At 46.3% G+C, this 19,779-nt stretch overlaps 1 protein-coding gene across 3 annotated transcripts in view; it reads left to right on the top strand.

Annotated features, from left to right (window-relative positions):
* The window catches only part of gan (gigaxonin), a 130,992-nt gene that overhangs the window by 80,198 nt on the left and 31,015 nt on the right, over positions 1-19,779 (top strand). For all 3 annotated transcript variants that reach the window (XM_034175725.1, XM_034175728.1, XM_034175726.1), the window contains exon 4: positions 12,296-12,646. In XM_034175725.1, the coding sequence (XP_034031616.1) occupies positions 12,296-12,646 (351 nt within the window). The remainder of the gene's footprint in view (positions 1-12,295; positions 12,647-19,779) is intronic.

Below are 19,779 nucleotides of genomic sequence, written 5' to 3'. Positions count from 1 at the left end.
TCAATCAAAATGGGATTCAGCCTTTTGACTGATTGTCCAATCATTGTGTGGAGGTCCAGCTTCCGAGTATGCCCAGGGGTCCATTCATCCCCAGAGGAGGCGGGACAAAATCATGGCATTTATCCAATGACTGTTGGGTTTCGAGGCACTGGAAAAAAAGCTGTTCCAGGCAGTCCCATTGAAATGAACAGACACTCAGCTTTATGGGCAAATGTATTGACCACAGAGCGTATGAGAAAACAGTTTCTTCACATTCATGACACTGACACGACGGGAATGTGTGAGAGTTAACAAAATCGTATGCCAGCCATACGAAAGGGAAAATAAGTGCAAGTTAAGTCTGGACTTGAAAGTCTCCACAGAATCTGACTGTTTTATTGATGCAGGGAGATCATTCCACAGAACAGGGGCACGATAAGAGAAAACTCTGTCACCCACAGACTTTTTATTCACCCTAGGGACACAAAGTAGTCCTGCACCTTGAGAACACAGAGCCCGGGCCGGTAGGTAGGGTTTAATTAGGTTAGCTAAGTAGGGAGGTGCCAATCCGTGAACAGTTTTATAGATTAATAACCAAACTTTAAGATTTGATCTCACAGGGACAGGAAGTCAGTGAAGAGATGCCAAAATGGGTGTAATGTGTTCTGCTTCCTGTCAAAGTCTGGCAGCAGCATTTTGAATCAATTGCAGATTCTTAGACTGTGGTAAACCAGAAAATAGAACATTGCAGTAGTCCATTTGAGAAGAGATAAACACATGGATCAGGGTCTCGGCATTAGCCATAGACAGGATGGGATGAATCTTCGCTATATTTTGCAGGAGGAAGAAATCAGTCCTCGTAATATCTCTAATGTGGAGGTCAAAGGCAACGTAGGATCAAAAATTACCCCAAGGTTCCTCACTTTGTCAGTGTGATGTATGACGCATGAGCCTAGGCTGAGTGTTTTAACCACCATAGGGGCTTTTCTGTTTGTTTTTTAGCAACACAGAGTGGCTCTCAAAATGCAAGAAATAGTGTTTTAAAGGGTTATAAATTTCAAAATTTTCTGCCGTGGGATGCTCCTGGACCCTCCTACAGTACTGGGGTTTACAACTCTTCTCATGCGGCTATGCCCTGCTAAGTTCCCCATTATGCTGTGAAAAAATCCTGGTGAGAACACTGTCTCATATATATATATGCACATGCACAATTTGTGTTCGGGGTGAAATGCTGCAGTAATTAAGCAATTGACACCAAACTTGGTATGGTAACTGGGGGCACCAAGGGGGGTGTCTTTGGGGCCCTAAGGTTGAAAGCGCACGTGCGCAAACACACACACACACACAGAAACACGGTGAGCCTTATATAGACTTTGAAGGATTACGTCAAAACGACTTCATGGATTCTCACCAAATTTTCACCACAGACAGTTATTAGGCCATGGAAGACTCTAGTAAATTTTTGGAGATGATCTGGATCTGAATCCAGATTCTGGACCAAGATTTCACTTTGTATAGGCTTTGAATGATTACTTCAAAACTACTTCACAGATTCTCACCAAATTTGCACCACATATAGATATTAGGGCATGGAAGACTCCACTGAATTTTGGATCTGGATTGGTGGAACTGGGTAACTCAGCTATTATATATATATTTATATAACGGCTGAGTGGATCCCTTGTCATTTGATTGGCGCTTTGTATGTCAAATGTCATGGATTAATTCATCCCATTTGTGTTGTATTGCATTTCGAGTGCAAATTTGGTTCCATACGTGTGGTACCATTACACGCACGCGCGCATGTCCTCATGGTCGCGCACGCGTGATCGCGCACATCTTCGTGCATGTCCGCACGCGATCATGAACGCGCATGTGTGCGCCCAGACATACGCGTGCTCACACAAAACAAATCCACTGCGCTGTCTGGAGGCTGTTGGCAGGAAGTTGGAATGAAAAGCTGGACTCATTTCTGACGTGATTTTTTTTTTTTTTTTTTTTCGCTGCACGCATGCACAAGCGCCGACCAGGTTGCATGTGCACGCGCGCAGGGGGGACAACGACTCTCCCAAGACATAATTCGATTGAGCTAACCAACACTGCTAATTCTTTAACACACACACACACACAAAACAGATCCACTGTGGTGTCTGGAGGCTGGAGCAGGAAGAAAAGATGTAAAGCTGGACTCATTTCTGATGTGTTTTTTTCACTGCACTGAGGACGTACACAGTCGACCGACGGGGGACACAACACGATGATTTGATTGAGCTAACTGACACTGCACACGCACATACACACACACACAAAATCCACTCTGCTGTAAGTGTAAGTCATCTGGATGCATGAAGAGCTGTTCACATGAAATGCTGATGTAATTTTTGGCTGGACTGAGGAACTACACAGTCTTTTTTTTATGTAAGTCTGAAGTCAGTGCACAGCATTACTGGACTACACGTTACAGTGGAACACCAAAATGAAAATCCCTTTTCTGTTGTTTATAAATTAATAAAATATCAAATGACAAGGATCTATTTTAGTCGTTATATTCAACAAATAATGAATACATTTACATTCTTTCAATGGAACAAATATTTAATTCGGTGAAAGTTGGAACCTACCATTCAAATCGGCTTCGCCTTGTTGAATGGTATGTTCCCACTTTTACCTCATGAAATATTCGTACCATTGAACATTCATTGTTTGTATATGTATGTATGTATGTATGTATATATATATATATATATATATATATATATATATATATATATATATATATATATATATAATACACAGTAGTGTTCAGAATAATTGTAGTGCTATGTGATTAAAAAGATTAATCCAGGTTTTGAGTATATTTCTTATTGTTACATGGGAAACAAGGTACCAGTAGATTCAGTAGGTTCTCACAAATCCAACAAGACCAAGCATTCATGATATGCACACTCTTAAGGCTATGAAATTGGGCTATTAGTAAAAAAAAGTAGAAAAGGGGGTGTTCACAATAATAGTAGTGTGGCATTCAGTCAGTGAGTTCGTCAATTTTGTGGAACAAACAGATGTGAATCAGGTGTCCCCTATGTAAGGATGAAGCCAGCACCTGTTGAACATGCTTTTCTCTTTGAAAGCCTGAGAAAAATGGGACATTCAAGACATTGTTCAGAAGAACAGCGTAGTTTGATTAAAAAGTTGATTGGAGATGGGCAAACTTATACGCAGGTGCAAAAAATTATAGGCTGTTCATCTACAATGATCTCCAATGCTTTAAAATGGACAAAAAACCCAGAGACGCGTGGAAGAAAATGGAAAACAACCATCAAAATGGATAGAAGAATAATCAGAATGGCAAAGGCTCACCCATTGATCAGTTCCAGCATAATCAAAGACAGTCTGGAGTTACCTGTAAGTGCTGTGACAGTTAGAAGAAGCCTGTGTGAAGCTAAGTTATTTGCAAGAATCCCCCGCAAAGTCCCTCTGTTAAATAAAAGACGTGCAGAAGAGGTTACAATTTGCCAAAGAACACATCATCTGGCCTAAAGAGAAATGAAGGAATATTTTGTGGACTGATGAGAGTAAAATTGTTCTTTTTTGGTCCAAGGGCCACAGACAGTTTGTGAGACGACCCCCAAACTCTGAGTTCAAGCCACAGTTCACAGTGAAGACAGTGAAGCATGGTGGTGCAAGCATCATGATATGGGCATGTTTCTCCTACTATGGTGTTGGGCCTATATTTCGCATACCAGGTATCATGGATCAGTTTGGATATGTCAAAATACTTGAAGAGGTCATGTTGCCTTATGCTGAAGAGGACATGCCCTTGAAATGGGTGTTTCAACAAGACAATGACCCCAAGCACACTAGTAAACAAGCAAAATCTTGGTTCCAAACCAACAAAATGAATGCCTCGCAGATGTGAAGAAATCATGAAAAACTGTGGTTATACAACTAAATACTAGTTTAGTGATTCACAGGATTGCTAAAAAAGCAGTTTGAACATAATAGTTTTGAGTTTGTAGCGTCAACAGCAGATGCTACTATTATTGTGAACACCTGGATTAATCTTTTTAGTCACATAGCACTACTATTATTCTGAACACAACCTGATCAACTCTATGCGAAGGAGATGTGTTGCACTGCATGAGGCAAATGATGGTCACACCAGATACTGACTGGTATCCCCCCAATAAAACAAAACTACACCTTTCAGAGTGGCCTTTTATTGTGGGCAGTCTAAGGCACACCTGTGCACTAATCATGGTGTCTAATCAGCATCTTGATATGGCACACCTGTGAGGTGGGATGGATGATCTCAGCAAAGGAGAAGTGCTCACTATCACAGATTTAGACTGGTTTGTGAACAATATTTGAGGGAAATGGTGATATTGTGTATGTGGAAAAAGTTTTATATCTTTGAGTTCATCTCATACAAAATGGGAGCAAAACCAAAAGTGTTGTGTTTATATTTTTGTTGAGTGTATATATATATATATATATATATATATATATATATATATATATATATGTTGTGAAAGTGTAGGTACACGGACCCACAACAGGGGGCGCAATGAACGGACAATGGAGGAAGGTGAATAACAAGGTTTACTATTGTGAAACGAGCACAATGAATACAACAATCACAATTTGGGGGTCGAATCCGCTGGTGTCGTGTGGGCAGGCTCGAAGGTAGGAGACGTCCGTCTCAGTCGACCCGAAACCACCCAGATCTCCTCTGCCACCGAACCCTGGAAATACTGGAACCGCCAAGTCCCGAATTCCCAGGTGGCCACTGCCTCCGCTCGTCGGATCCGGTACTGCTGGCGGGAGAGAGCAACAACACAGGTGTGGATGCGACAGCACCCAGTAACGGAGAGGGGAGAAGCCGCCTCCACCTCTAGTCACAATATGGCAGGCAGGTGAGTACTTATCCAAGCAATTTAGCTTTCAGTAGTCAGCAGTCCTGAAAAGGTTTAACAAGTCTTTTAGCTAGTTAGTCAGAATATAAATGCAGAGAACGTTACCTCAGTCTAAAGGCGATAACTCGGCACTGAGGTGGAGACGCCGTCCTCCTGATATACCTCTGTGCTGAGTGGAACAGCTGTGTCCGGTGATGGGTGACAGCTGTCACCCAGGCTGCTCCCATAAGGCGGCAGCGCCCTCTGGTGCCTGGAGCCCGCACTCCAGGCAGGGCGCCCTCTGGTGGTGGTGGGCCAGCAGTACCTCCTCTTCAGCGGCCCACACAACAGGACACCTCCTCAACGGGCGCCTCCTGGCGCACGGCCGGGCTTGTCCGGATGGCGACGGTAGAAGTCGGCCAGGAGGGCCGGGTCCAGGATGAAGCCCTTCTTCACCCAGGAGCGCTCCTCGGGACCGTACCCCTCCCAGTCCACCAGATATTGAAATCCCCGGCCCATCCGACGGACATCAAGGAGCCGGCGTACAGTCCAAGCCGGTTCCCCGTCGATGATCCGGGCAGGAGGTGGCGCCGGACCCGGGGTGCAGAGGGGTGAGGTGTGAAGGGGCTTGATCCGGGAAACATGAAAAACTGGATGGATCCGCAGTGAGTCCGGAAGCTGGAGCCTCACTGCGACGGGGTTGATGACCTTGAGGATCTTGTAAGGTCCGATGTACCGTTCTTGGAGTTTCGGTGGCTGATGACACTTGGCTGTTGTGGGCGTACTCGATCCAGGCCAGGTGGGTACTCCAGGCCGTCGGGTGCGCGGCTGTCACACAGCGAAGTGTCTGCTCCAGTTCCTGATTCGCCCGCTCTGCCTGCCCGTTGGTCTGGGGGTGGTACCCAGACGAGAGGCTGACCGTGGCCCCCAGTTCCCGGCAAAAGCTCCTCCAGACGTGTGAGGTGAACTGGGGACCGCGATCGGAGACGATGTCTGATGGTATGCCATGCAGACGGACGACGTGGTGGACCAGGAGGTCCGTTGTCTCCTGGGCCGTTGGGAGCTTCGGGAGGGCCACGAAGTGGGCCGCCTTGGAGAAACGGTCCACTATCGTGAAGACGACGGTGTGTCCCTGGGACGGCGGGAGACCCGTGACAAAGTCCAGGCCGATGTGGGACCAGGGGCGATGAGGCACGGGCAGTGGCTGTAGCTGCCCTGAGGTCTTTCTGTGGTCGGCCTTGCCCCTGGCGCAGGTGGTACAGGCCTGGACGTAGTCCCGGATGTCGGCCTCCAGGGATGCCCACCAGAAGCGTTGCCGGACGACTGTCACGGTCCATCGCACCCCAGGGTGACAGGAGAGTTTGGAACCGTGACCGAAGTCCAGGACTGCAGCCCTAGCCTCTGGTGGGACGTATAGTCTGTCCTTTGGTCCGTTTCCGGGGTCCGGGTCACGGGTCAGGGCCTCCCGGACGGTCTTCTCCACGTCCCAGGTGAGGGCGGCCACGATAGCGGACTCCGGGATAATGGGATCCGGAGGATCCGACGGTTCTGCTTTGACTTCGTCTTCGTGCACCCGGGACAATGCATCCGATCTTTGATTCTTGGTCCCGGGACGGTAGGTGATCCGGAAGTCAATACGGCCAAAGAACAGTGACCAGCGGGCTTGCCTGGGGTTCAGCCGCTTGGCGGTCCTGATATACTCCAGGTTCCGATGGTCAGTGAAAACCGTGAATGGCACGGCTGTTCCCTCCAACAGATGTCTCCACTCTTCGAGGGCCTCTTTCACAGCAAGGAGTTCCCGATTGCCGACGTCATAGTTCCGTTCAGCGGGGGTCAACCTGCGGGAAAAATAGGCACACGGGTGAAGGACCTTATCGGTCTTCCCGCTCTGGGAGAGCACCGCTCCTATCCCTGAGTCAGAGGCATCCACTTCAACCACTAACTGGCGGCTAGGATCGGGCTGCACCAGAACTGGTGCAGACGAGAAGCGCCGTTTCAACTCCTTGAACGCGGCATCGCACCAATCCGACCAGGTGAAGGGGACTTTTGGAGAGGTCAGGGCTGTCAGGGGGCTAACTACCTGACTGTAGCCCTTAATGAACCTCCTGTAGAAATTAGCAAAGCCGAGGAACTGTTGCAGCTTCCTACGGCTTGTTGGTTGGGGCCAGTCTCTCACCGCCGCAACCTTGGCCGGATCAGGGGCGACGGAGTTGGAGGAGATGATGAACCCCAGGAAGGACAAAGAAGTGCGGTGGAATTCACACTTCTCGCCCTTCACAAACAGGCGGTTCTCCAACAACCGCTGCAGGACCTGACGGACATGCCGTACATGTGTCTCAGGATCCGGGGAAAAGATGAGTATATCGTCTAGATATACGAAGACGAACCGGTGCAGGAAGTCCCGCAAGACATCGTTTACCAATGCTTGGAAAGTCGCGGGAGCATTAGTGAGACTGAACGGCATGACCAGGTACTCAAAATGACCTAAGGGGGTGTTGAATGCCGTCTTCCATTCGTCTCCCTTCCGGATCCGAACCAAATGATACGCATTCCTAAGATCCAGCTTGGTGAAAATTTTGGCTCCATGCAAGGGGGTGAACACTGAATCCAACAAGGGCAACGGGTATCGGTTGCGAACCGTGATTTCGTTCAACCCCCTGTAATCAATGCATGGACGAAGCCCGCCATCTTTTTTACCCACAAAAAAGAAACCAGCCCCCATCGGAGAGGTGGAATTCCGGATCAACCCGGCAGCTAATGAGTCCCGGATGTAGGTCTCCATTGATTCACGCTCCGGCCGTGAGAGGTTGTACAGCCTACTGGACGGAAACTCGCAGCCTGGAACCAAATCAATGGCACAATCATAAGGACGGTGGGGAGGAAGCGTGAGTGCCAGATCCTTGCTGAACACGTCAGCGAGGTCATGGTACTCTGCCGGCACCGCCTTCAGATTGGGCGGGACCCGGACCTCCTCCTTAGCTTGGGAGCCGGGAGGGACCGAGGAACCTAGACACTCCCGATGGCAGGTTTCGCTCCACTGAACCACTACCCCGGACGGCCAATCGATCCGGGGATTGTGCTTCAACATCCAGGGAAAACCCAAAACCACACGGGAGGTGGCCTGAGTCACAAAGAACTCGATCACCTCCCGGTGGTTACCTGACACCACCAGAGTTACTGGAGGTGTCTTATGCGTGATTGGTGGGAGTAGGGAGCCATCTAGTGCCCGAACCTGCACAGGCGAGGTAAGAGCCACCAGAGGGAGCCCTATCTCCCTAGCCCATCTGCTGTCTAGCAGATTCCCCTCAGAGCCCGTGTCCACCAGTGCTGGGGCCTTCAGGGTTGAATCCTCAAACAGGATCGTGACTGGGAGTCGTGTAGCAATGTGGGTGTGTCCCTCGTGAATGTTTTGGCCCACCCCTGGCCCAGTCTCTAGGGGCGGGCGTTTGGCGTTTGACCGCTCGGGGCAGTCTCTCACATGGTGCTCTATTGAACCACAAACAAGACACGCTCCGTGGGTCCATCTCCTCTGTGCATCTGGTGCCCTAAATGTTGCCCTACTCGTGTCCCTAGCTTCGTCAGTAGGGGGAGCTGTGACCCCACGGAGCGCAGGGGCTGTGGAGCGTGGGGAAGGCGGAGCATGGTCGGAACCGGAAGGGAGAGGGACGACGCGTGCCTGGCCACGCCCTTCGCCTCGTTCCCGACGGCGTTCTTCTAGCCGGTTGTCGAGTCGTATGACTAGATCGATGAGCCCATCTAAGTCCCGCGGTTCGTCCTTCGCCACCAGGTGCTCTTTTAGGACCAGTGACAGTCCGTTTACAAAGGCGGCGCGGAGGGCAGTGCTATTCCAGCCGGATCTTGCCGCCGCGATGCGGAAGGCGACTGCATAGGCAGCTGCGCTCCGACGCCCCTGTCTCATTGACAGTAGCACGGTTGAAGCGGACTCTCCTCTGTTGGGATGGTCGAACACCGTTCTGAGCTCCCGTACAAACCCATCGTATGTATGAAGGAGCCGTGAGTTCTGCTCCCAGAGCGCTGTAGCCCAAGCGCGTGCCTCCCCGCGAAGCAGGTTTATTACATAAGCTACTTTGCTAGCATCAGTCGCGTACATCACGGGACGCTGTGCGAAGACGAGCGAACACTGCATCAGAAAATCCGCGCACGTCTCCACACAGCCTCCGTACGGTTCTGGAGGGCTTATGTATGCTTCTGGGGACGGAGGAAGGGACCGTTGAACGACCAGTGGAACGTCACTTTCACGCGCAGGGTCCTCGGGAGGGAGAGCCGCAGCGGCGCCCGGAGGGCGCGCCTCCACTTGTGCGGCGAGAGCCTCCACCCTGCGGTTTAGGAGAACGTGCTGCTCAGTCATTAAATCGATCCGAGAGGTGAAAGCGGTGAGGATCCGCTGCAACTCACCGATTACCCCTCCCGAAGCCGCCGACGCGCCTTGGTCTTCCATTGGCCGTTCAACAGCCGGTTGACGCCCCTCGGGGTCCATGACGCTGGCCGAGTTATCCTGTTGTGAAAGTGTAGGTACACGGACCCACAACAGGGGGCGCAATGAACGGACAATGGAGGAAGGTGAATAACAAGGTTTACTATTGTGAAACGAGCACAATGAATACAACAATCACAATTTGGGGGTCGAATCCGCTGGTGTCGTGTGGGCAGGCTCGAAGGTAGGAGACGTCCGTCTCAGTCGAACCGAAACCACCCAGATCTCCTCTGCCACCGAACCCTGGAAATACTGGAACCGCCAAGTCCCGAATTCCCAGGTGGCCACTGCCTCCGCTCGTCGGATCCGGTACTGCTGGCGGGAGAGAGCAACAACACAGGTGTGGATGCGACAGCACCCAGTAACGGAGAGGGGAGAAGCCGCCTCCACCTCTAGTCACAATATGGCAGGCAGGTGAGTACTTATCCAAGCAATTTAGCTTTCAGTAATCAGCAGTCCTGAAAAGGTTTAACAAGTCTTTTAGCTAGTTAGTCAGAATATAAATGCAGAGAACGTTACCTCAGTCTAAAGGCGATAACTCGGCACTGAGGTGGAGACGCCGTCCTCCTGATATACCTCTGTGCTGAGTGGAACAGCTGTGTCCGGTGATGGGTGACAGCTGTCACCCAGGCTGCTCCCATAAGGCGGCAGCGCCCTCTGGTGCCTGGAGCCCGCACTCCAGGCAGGGCGCCCTCTGGTGGTGGTGGGCCAGCAGTACCTCCTCTTCAGCGGCCCACACAACATATATATATATATTGCACTGGGATACCAGTTAAACAACTGCAAATTATAAAGAAGTCAACACTCATATGCCTAAGGGTATTTTTGCATGGTGTTATAGTTCCAGGTTCTCACCAGAGGAATCTCATTTCTTCCACTTGTATCTGTGACCATGTTCTTTCAGTCAATCCCCACAGTTTATGTTCTCAAGTGAGGATCAGAGCATCTCACTGCTGACTTCACTTCCTGAAATACTTAATAAAACGTATTGACCTTTTTCACAATATTCAAATTTTCTTGTGCTCTGTGTGTGTGTGTGTGTGTGTGTGTGTGTGTGTGTGTGTGTGTGTGTGTGTGTGTATGTGTGTGTATGTATGTGTGTGTGACACACACACACACACACATATCAACACACCTGCTGGTCTTCTCCATATAGTGATTAATCACATTGCTTCAGGTGTTTCATCATAGAAGAGTTACTCCTGCTAATGTTTAATTCCTACATGTATTTACTGTAGCACAGTAGGTGTGTGATGTTATGAGCTTGCTCACATAGGTCGAGGAATATCGCTCGGCATGTGAAAAGTTATCTTTTAATACTATATTTAAACAAGAGCAGTCTGAGATTTCTGACATCTGCCAGTCCAGATCGCAAATTTGGTGAGAATCCATGCAGTAGTTTTGAAGTAATCATTCAAAGCCTATACAAAGTAAAATCTTGATCCAGAATCCAGATTTGGATCCCGCTCACCTCCAAAAATTTAATAAATGAAACAAATAAATACTTGTGATTTTATTACATCCTTGGTGAATGAAATAATTTGTTAAGTAACATATCTATAAAAACTGTGATGACTTAAAAAAGGCCACAAGATGGCCAACAATAAAACTGTCTACAGTTTGAGATTATTATAAAACCCCAATTCCAGTGAAGTTGGGACACTGTGTACAATGTAAATAAAAACAGAATACAATGATTTACAAATCCTCTTCAACCTATATTCAATTGAATACACCAGAAAAACAAGATATTTAATGTTTAAACTGCTCAACTTTATTGTTTTGTGCAAATATTTGCTCATTTTGAAATGGATGCCTGCAACACGTTTCCAAAAAGCTGGGACAGTGGTATGTTTACCACTGTGTTACATCACCTTTTCTTCTAACATCACTCAATAAGCGTTTGGGAACTGAGGACACTAGTTGTTTAAACTTTGTAGGTGGAATTCTTTCCCATTCTTGCTTGATGTACGACTTCAGTTAGTTGTTCAACAGTCCGGGGTCTCCGTTGTCGTATTTTGTGCTTCATAATGCACCACATTTTCAATGGGTGACAGGTCTGGACTGCAGACAGGCCAGTCTAGTACCCGCACTCTTTTACTATGAAGCCACACTGTTGTAACACGTGCAGAATGTGGCTTGACATTGTCTTGCTGAAATAAACAGGGACATCCCAGAAAAAGACGTTGCTTGGATGGCAGCATGTGTTGCTCCAAAACCTGGATGTATCTTTCAGCATTGATGGTGCCATCACAGATGTGTAAGTTGCTCATGCCATGGGCACGAACACACCCCCATACCATCACAGATGCTGGCTTTTGAACTTTGCGCTGGTGACAAACTGGATGTTCTTTTTCCTCTTTTGTCTGGAGGACACGATGTCCATGATTTCCAAAAACTATTTGAAATGTGGACTCATCAGACCACAGCACACTTTTCCACTTTGCGTCTGTCCATTTCAAATGAGCTCAGGGCCAGAGAAGGCGACTGTGTTTCTGGATGTTGTTGATGTTTGGCTTTCACTTTGCATGGTAGAGTTTTAACTTGCACTTGTAGATGTAGCAATTCATGTCCTGAGTTCTCAAATGCTTATTGAGTGTTGTTAGAAGGAAAGGTGATGTAACACAGTAGTAAACATACCACTGTCCCAGCTTTGTTGAAACATGTTGCAGCCATCCATTTCAAAATTAGCAAATATTTGCACAAAAACATAGTTTATCAGTTTGAACATTAAATATCTTGTCTTTGTGATGTATTCAATTGAATATAGGTTGTAGAGGTTTTGTAAATCATTGTATTCTGTTTTTATTTACATGTCACACAACGTCCCAACTTCATTGGAATTGGAATCATTTTCTTTTCATGTAGAAAATATGACAGTCATACATGTTTCCCATTGTGTGTTTGTATGTCTGTTGTCCTTGCACAGATCATTTTGAATGAAGAGACCATCCAGGACATGGTACAGGCATCTGACCTGCTCCTCATGACCGACCTCAAATCTCTTTGCTGCCAGTTCCTAGAAAGCTGTATCACTGCAGAAAACTGCATTGGCATCCGCCTCTTCGCCCTTCACTACTGCCTTTACCATGTGCAGTATGTCGCCACAGAGTACCTACAGACGCACTTCCGTGACGTGATGTTGACAGAAGAGTTCAGGGAGCTACCGCCTACGCGACTCTGTGAGCTGCTGGCCATGGAGAAGCTGAATGTGGGTAATGAACGGCATATACTGGAGGCGGCAGTGCAGTGGTTCGCACATGATCCAGAGGATCGCAGGGTGGGTGCCCTTCTCTTCACGTTCAGTGTGGAGATGAGTGATAACAGTTTGTGCCAAGTAGCTGCAAAGGCTGATATATTGTAAAATTTTAGTTTATTGACTGAAAATACTTTTAATCAAAATGTTATTTCACGTTTGCAGTTCTTTATTTTCACATAAGCACATATATAATCCCAATTCCAATGAAGTTGGGACATTGTGTTAAAAAACAGAATACAATAATTTGTAAATGCTCTTCAACCTATATTCAGTTGAATACACCACAAAGACAAGATATTTAACTCATTTAGTGCCAGCCATTTTCAAAGTTCAGAACATCCCAGTGCCAGGATTTTTTTCAGCATTTGAGTGTTTTTTCAAGACTCATAGAAAATTGAGTTCTATGTCCATGTCAACAACATACCACAAGAAAAGAAAAGAGAAGAAAAGAAATTGGCTCGATGACGCGTCTTTGGCGCGGGGTGTTACTGTCGGAAAAGACGTGTTTTAGAGTCAATGGCATCGAGTGAGTTAATGTTCAAACTGACTGATGACTTTTTTGTTTTTGTGCAAATTTTTGCTCATTTTGAAATGGATGCCTGCAACGCATTTAAAAAAAAAAAAACTGGGTCAGGGGCAACAAAAGACTGGGAAAGTTGATGAATGCTCGAAGAACACCTAATGGGAAATAGGTGAGTGTCATGATTGGGTATAAAATGAGCATCTCCAAAAGGCTCAGCCGTTCACAAGCAAAGATGGGGTGAGGATCACCACTTTGTGAACAGCTGCATGAAAAAATAGTCCAACAGTTTAAGATCAATGTTTCTCAATGTTCAATTGCAAGGAATTTAGGGATTCCATCATCTACAGTCTATAATATAATCAGAAGATTCAGAGAATCTGAAGAACTTTCTACAAGTAAGCAGCAAGGCCGAAAACCAACATTGAATGCCCGTGACTTTCGATCCCTCAGGCAGCACTGCATTCAAGAGCGACATCATTGTGTAAAGGATCTTATCGTGTGGGCTCAGGAACACTTCAGAAAACCATTGTCAGTTAACACAGTATGTCGCTACATTACAAGTCAAAGTTAAAAAGTCTACCATGCAAAGTGAAAGTCATACATCAACAACATCCAGAATTGCCACCACCTTCTCTGGGGCCGAGCTCATTTGAAATGGACAAACACAAAGTGAAAAAGTGTGCTGTGGTCTGATGAGTCCACATTTCAAATTGTTTTTGGAAATGATGGACGTCGTGTCCTCTGGACAAAAGAGGAAAAAGACCATCCAGATTGTTACCAGCACAAAGTTCAAAAGCCAGCATCTGTGATGCTATGGGGGTGTGTTAGTGCCCATGGCATTAACAACTTACACATCTGTGATGGCACCATCAATGCTGAAAGGTACATCAAGCATGAATGGGAAATAATTCCACCTACAAAGCTTCAACAATTAGTGTCCTCAGTTCCCAAACGCTTATTGAGTGTTGTTAGAATGAAAGGTGATGTAACACAGTGGTAAACATACCACTGTCCCAGCTTTTTGGAAACGTGTTGCAGGCATCCATTTCAAAATGAGCAAATATTTGCACAAAAACATAAAGTTTATCAGTTTGAACATTAAATATCTTGTCTTTGTGGTGTATTCAATTGAATATACACTCAACAAAAATATAAACGCAACACTTTTGGTTTTGCTCCCATTTTGTATGAGATGAACTCAAAGATCTAAAACTTTTTTCACATACACAATATCACCATTTCCCTCAAATATTGTTCACAAACCAGTCTAAATCTGTGATACTGAGCACTTCTCCTTTGCTGAGATAATCCATCCCACCTCACAGGTGTGCCATATCAAGATGCTGATTAGACACCATGATTAGTGCACAGGTGTGCCTTAGACTGTCCACAATAAAAGGCCACTCTGAAAGGTGCAGTTTTGTTTTATTGGGGGGGATACCAGTCAGTATCTGGTGTGACCACCATTTGCCTCATGCAGTGCAACACATCTCCTTCGCATAGAGTTGATCAGGTTGTCAGTTGTGGCCTGTGGAATGTTGGTCCACTCCTCTTCAATGGCTGTGCGAAGTTGCTGGATATTGACAGGAACTGGTACACGCTGTCGTATACGCCGGTCCAGAGCATCCCAAACATGCGCAATGGGTGACATGTCCGGTGAGTATGCCGGCTATGCAAGAACTGGGACATTTTCAGCTTCCAAGAATTGTGTACACATCCTTGCAACATGGGGCCGTGCATTATCCTGCTGCAACATGAGGTGATGTTCTTGGATGTATGGCACAACAATGGGCCTCAGGATCTCGTCACGGTATCTCTGTGCATTCAAAATGCCATCAATAAAATGCACCTGTGTTCTTCCTCCATAACCGATGCCTGCCCATACCATAACCCCACCGCCACCATGGGCCACTCGATCCACAACATTGACATCAGAAAACCGCTCACCCACACGACACCACACACGCTGTCTGCCATCTTCCCTGGACAGTGTGAACCGGGATTCATCCGTGAAGAGAACACCTCTCCAACGTGCCAAATGCCAGCGAATGTGAGCATTTGCCCACTCAAGTCGGTTACGACGACGAACTGGAGTCAGGTCGAGACCCCGATGAGGATGACGAGCATGCAGATGAGCTTCCCTGAGACGGTTTCTGACAGTTTGTGCAGAAATTCTTTGGTTAAGCAAACCGATTGTTTCAGCAGCTGTCCGAGTGGCTGGTCTCAGACGATCTTGGAGGTGAACATGCTGGATGTGGAGGTCCTGGGCTGGTGTGGTTACACGTGGTCTGCGGTTGTGAGGCTGGTTAGATGTACTGCCAAATTCTCTGAAACGCCTTTGGAGACGGCTTATGGTAGAGAAATGAACATTCAATACACGAGCAACAGCTCTGGTTGACATTCCTGCTGTCAGCATGCCAATTGCACTCTCCCTCAAATCTTGTGACATCTGTGGCATTGTGCTGTGTGATAAAACTGCACCTTTCAGAGTGGCCTTTTATTGTGGGCAGTCTAAGGCACACCTGTGCACTAATCATGGTGTCTAATCAGCATCTTGATATGGCACACCTGTGAGGTGGGATGGATTATCTCAGCAAAGGAGAAGTGCTCACTATCACAGATTTAGACTGGTTTGTGAACAATATTTGAGGGAAATGGTGATATTGTGTATGTGGAAAAAGTTTTAGATCTTTGAGTTCATCTCATACAAAATGGGAGCAAAACCAAAAGTGTTGCGTTTATATTTTTGTTGAGTGTAGGTTGCAGAGGTTTTGTAAATCATTGTTTATTTATTTGCATGTAACTGCTGCAAATAAGTATTTCAACACCTGCCAACCAGCAGAAATTCTGGCCCTCAAAGACCTGTTAGTCCACCTCTAAAAAGTGCACCTCCACTCCACTTATTCCAAATTAGAAGCACCTATTTGAGGTCGTTAGCTGCATAAAGACACCTGTCCACCCCACACAATCAGTAAGACTCCAACTACTAACATGGCTAAGACCAAAGAGCTGTCCAAAGACACCAGACACAAAATTGTAGACCTCCACAAGGCTGGAAAGGGCTACGGGGCAATTGCCAAGCAGCTTGGTGAGAAAAGATCAACTGTTGGAGCAATTATTAGAAAATGGAAGAAGCTAAACATGACTGTCAATATCCCTCGGACTGGTGCTCCATGCAAGATCCCACCTTGTGGCGTATCAGTGATCCTAAGAAAGGTGAGGAATCAGCCCAGAACTGCACGGGAGGAGCTGGTCAGTGACCTGAAGAGAGCTGGCACCACTGTTTCCAAGGTTACTGTGGGTAATACACTAAGACGTCATGGGTTAAAATCATGCATGGCACGGAAGGTTCCCCTGCTTAAATCAGCACACGTCCCATCTTAAGTTTGTCCATGACCATTTGGATGATCCAGAGGAGTCATGGGAGAAAGTTATGTGGTGAGATGAGACCAAAATAGAGCTTTTTGGTCTTAATTCTACTCGCCGTGTTTGGAGGAAGAAGAATGCTGAGTACCATCCCAAAAACACCGTCCCTTCTATGAAGCATGGGGGTGGAAGCATCATGCTTTGGGGGTGTTTTTCTGCACATGGGACAGGACGACTGCACTGTGTTAAGGAGAGGATGACCGGGGCCATGTATTGCGAGATTTTGGGGAACAACCTCCTTTCCTCAGAGCATTGAAGATGGGTCGTGGATGGGTCTTCCAACATGACAATGACCCGAAGCACACAGCCAGGATAACCTCTGTAAGAAGCATATCAAGGTTCTGGAGTGGCCTAGCCAGTCTCCAGATCTAAACCCAATAGAAAATCTTTGGAGGGAGCTCAAACTCTGTGTTTCTCAACGACAGCCCAGTAACCTGGCTGATCTAGAGAAGATCTGTGTGGATGAGTGGACCAAAATTCCTGCTGCAGTGTGGGCAAACCTGGTGAGAAACTACAGGAAACGTTTGATCTCTGTAATTGCAAACAAAGGCTACTGTTCCAAATATTAACATTGATTTTCACAGGTGTTGAAATACTTATTTGCAGCAGTAACATACAAATAAATTATTTTAAAAAATCATACATTGTGATTTCTGTTATTTTTTTAGATTATGTCTCTCACAGTGGACATGCACTTAAGATGAAAATTTCAGACCCCTCCATGATTTCTAAGTGGGAGAACTTGCAAAATCGCAGGATGTTCAAATACTTATTTTCCTCACTGTATATGCATAAAGTGCACACACCTTTACATATGTACACATGCACGTAGAACTAACTGAGTAGCCTTTGATGGAGCCGGTAATCCTGACTCCACTGCCCCCTGAGTCCTAACCACTAGTTTTTGCCTTATTTCATGCAGGCCCTTCTAAATCTGTGACATTTCAACATGTAGCTCTTAAACTGTTTCCTCCACATGTGGAGTGATAATTCCTGTTTGTGTGACGTCTTTATTTTATAGGTATTTGTGGTATAGCTTTGTATGAGAACTGGGTTGTGTGTGCATGAAAAAGAAAGTAATACTGAAAGAAAGAACATAATGTCCACTCACTAACATCTGAGTGGACAGTGTAAAGTCACACACCACAGTCACATCGACAATATGAACGGGTAAATGGTAAATGGACTGCATTTATATAGCACTTTTCCATCTGCATCAGACGCTCAAAGTGCTTTACAATTATGCCTCACATTCACCCCGATGTCAGGGTGCTGCCATACAAGGCGCTCACTCCACACCGGGAGCAATAGGGGATTAAAGGCCTTGCCCAAGGGCCCTGAGTGATTTTCCAGTCAGGCGGGGATTTGAACCCATGATCTTCTGGACTCAAGCCCAACACCTTAACCACTAGACCATCACCTCTTCAACGGGTAGCTGAGGATGCATCAGTTCGGGCAGAAGCAGAACTAAATAACACTGAAGCAGGTCAGATCAGGTCCAAAAGCCTGTACTTGTGCCACATGTTGTCCTATCGACCCACCCTGGATACTGATTTGCAGCCCATCACCACTTCCTGAAAGTAACTATCTGTCTACCGCAGCCAGGTGACCTGTGGATGTTTGTCATGGTTCCACAGTACTGAAGCATCAGTGTTCCACATAATTCTTAGTGAAACCTGCACATATCCACAGTGTCATAATTCACTGTTGTTCCCTCCAAGTACAAGTGAAACCCACATATCCCATACCCAGAATAAAAGAGCAAAACCCGTAAGTGTAAACAAACCTGAGGCTATAACAAGTATATACTAAATGGACTGCAGAGTGTTTGTCTGTGTGTGTGTGTAGCGTGTCAGTAATCAGCAGATCCCAGGGAGACCACAAAGGAGGTGAAACAGCTGAAGTTGTGAGGACCTGTGGAAATGAAGAACAACTTATCCAGGCAGGAAATGTTATTGCAAGTCATCTTTGCTTCCATTTGGGTGAAAGAGTGAACTGTTCCTGTCTTTAAAGGAAAGAAATGATTGCTGTATTTTCTGGAGTATAAGCTGCATGTGTTGTGTTTTGTTTGTTTGTTTTAATATAGTTTGGGAGGACTTACTGAAAAATCAAACATTTGTTGTTAATAATAATTATAATGACTCATTATATGGGACGTTCCCAGGAATCAAAGCACTAAAGCAAATACAGTGGGGCCATAAAGTATTTAGTCAGTCCCTGATTGGGCAAGTTCTCCTACTGAGAAAGATGACAGAGGTCTGTAATGTTCATCATAGGTACACTTCAACTGTGAGAGACAAAATGAGAAAAAAATCCAAGAAATCACATTGTAGGATTTTTAAAGAATTTATTTGTAAATTATGGTGGAAAATGTGTCTTTGGTCAATAACAAAAGTTCAACTCAATACTTTGTAACATAATCTTTGTTGCCAATGACAGAGGTCAAACGTTTCCTGTAAGTCTTCACCAGGTTTGCACACACTGTAGCTGGTATTTTGGCCCATTCCTCCACGCAGATCTCCTCTAGAGCAGTGATGTTTTGGGGCTGTCACTGGGCAACATGGACTTTCAACTCCCTTAACAAATTTTCTATGGGGTTGAGGTCTGGAGACTGGCTTGGCCAATCCAGGACCTTGAAATGCTTTACATGGAGCCACTCCTTTGTTGCCTGAGCGGTGTGTTTGGGATCGCTGTCATGCTGGAAGACCCAGACACGTTGCATCTTCAATGTTCTCACTGATGGAAGGAGGTTTTGGCTTAAAATCTCATGATACACGGCCCATTTATTCTTCCCTTAACACAGATCAGTCGTCCTGTCCCCTTTGCAGAAAAACAACCCCAAAGCATGATGTTTCCACCCCCATGCTTCACAGTAGATATGGTGTTCTTGGAATGCAACTCAGCATTCTTCTTCCTCCAAACATGACAAATTGAGTTTTTACCAAAATGTTCTATTTTGGTTTCATCTGACCACATGATATTCTCCCAATCCTCTTCTGGATCATCCATATGCTCTCTGGCAAACTTCAGAAGGGCCTGGACATGTACTGGCTTAAGCAGGGGGACACACCTGGCACTGCAGGATTTGAGTCCATCTCTGCATAGTGTATAGCCTTTGTTACTTTGGTCCCAGCTCTCTGCAGGTCACTCATCAGGTCCCTCTGTTCTGGGATTGTTGTTCACTGTTCTCATGATCATTTTGACC

The sequence above is a fragment of the Thalassophryne amazonica genome, chromosome 8 (genome assembly GCF_902500255.1).
Source record: "Thalassophryne amazonica chromosome 8, fThaAma1.1, whole genome shotgun sequence".
Taxonomy (NCBI): domain Eukaryota; kingdom Metazoa; phylum Chordata; class Actinopteri; order Batrachoidiformes; family Batrachoididae; genus Thalassophryne; species Thalassophryne amazonica.
This window is presented reverse-complemented; position numbering and strand designations above follow the sequence as displayed.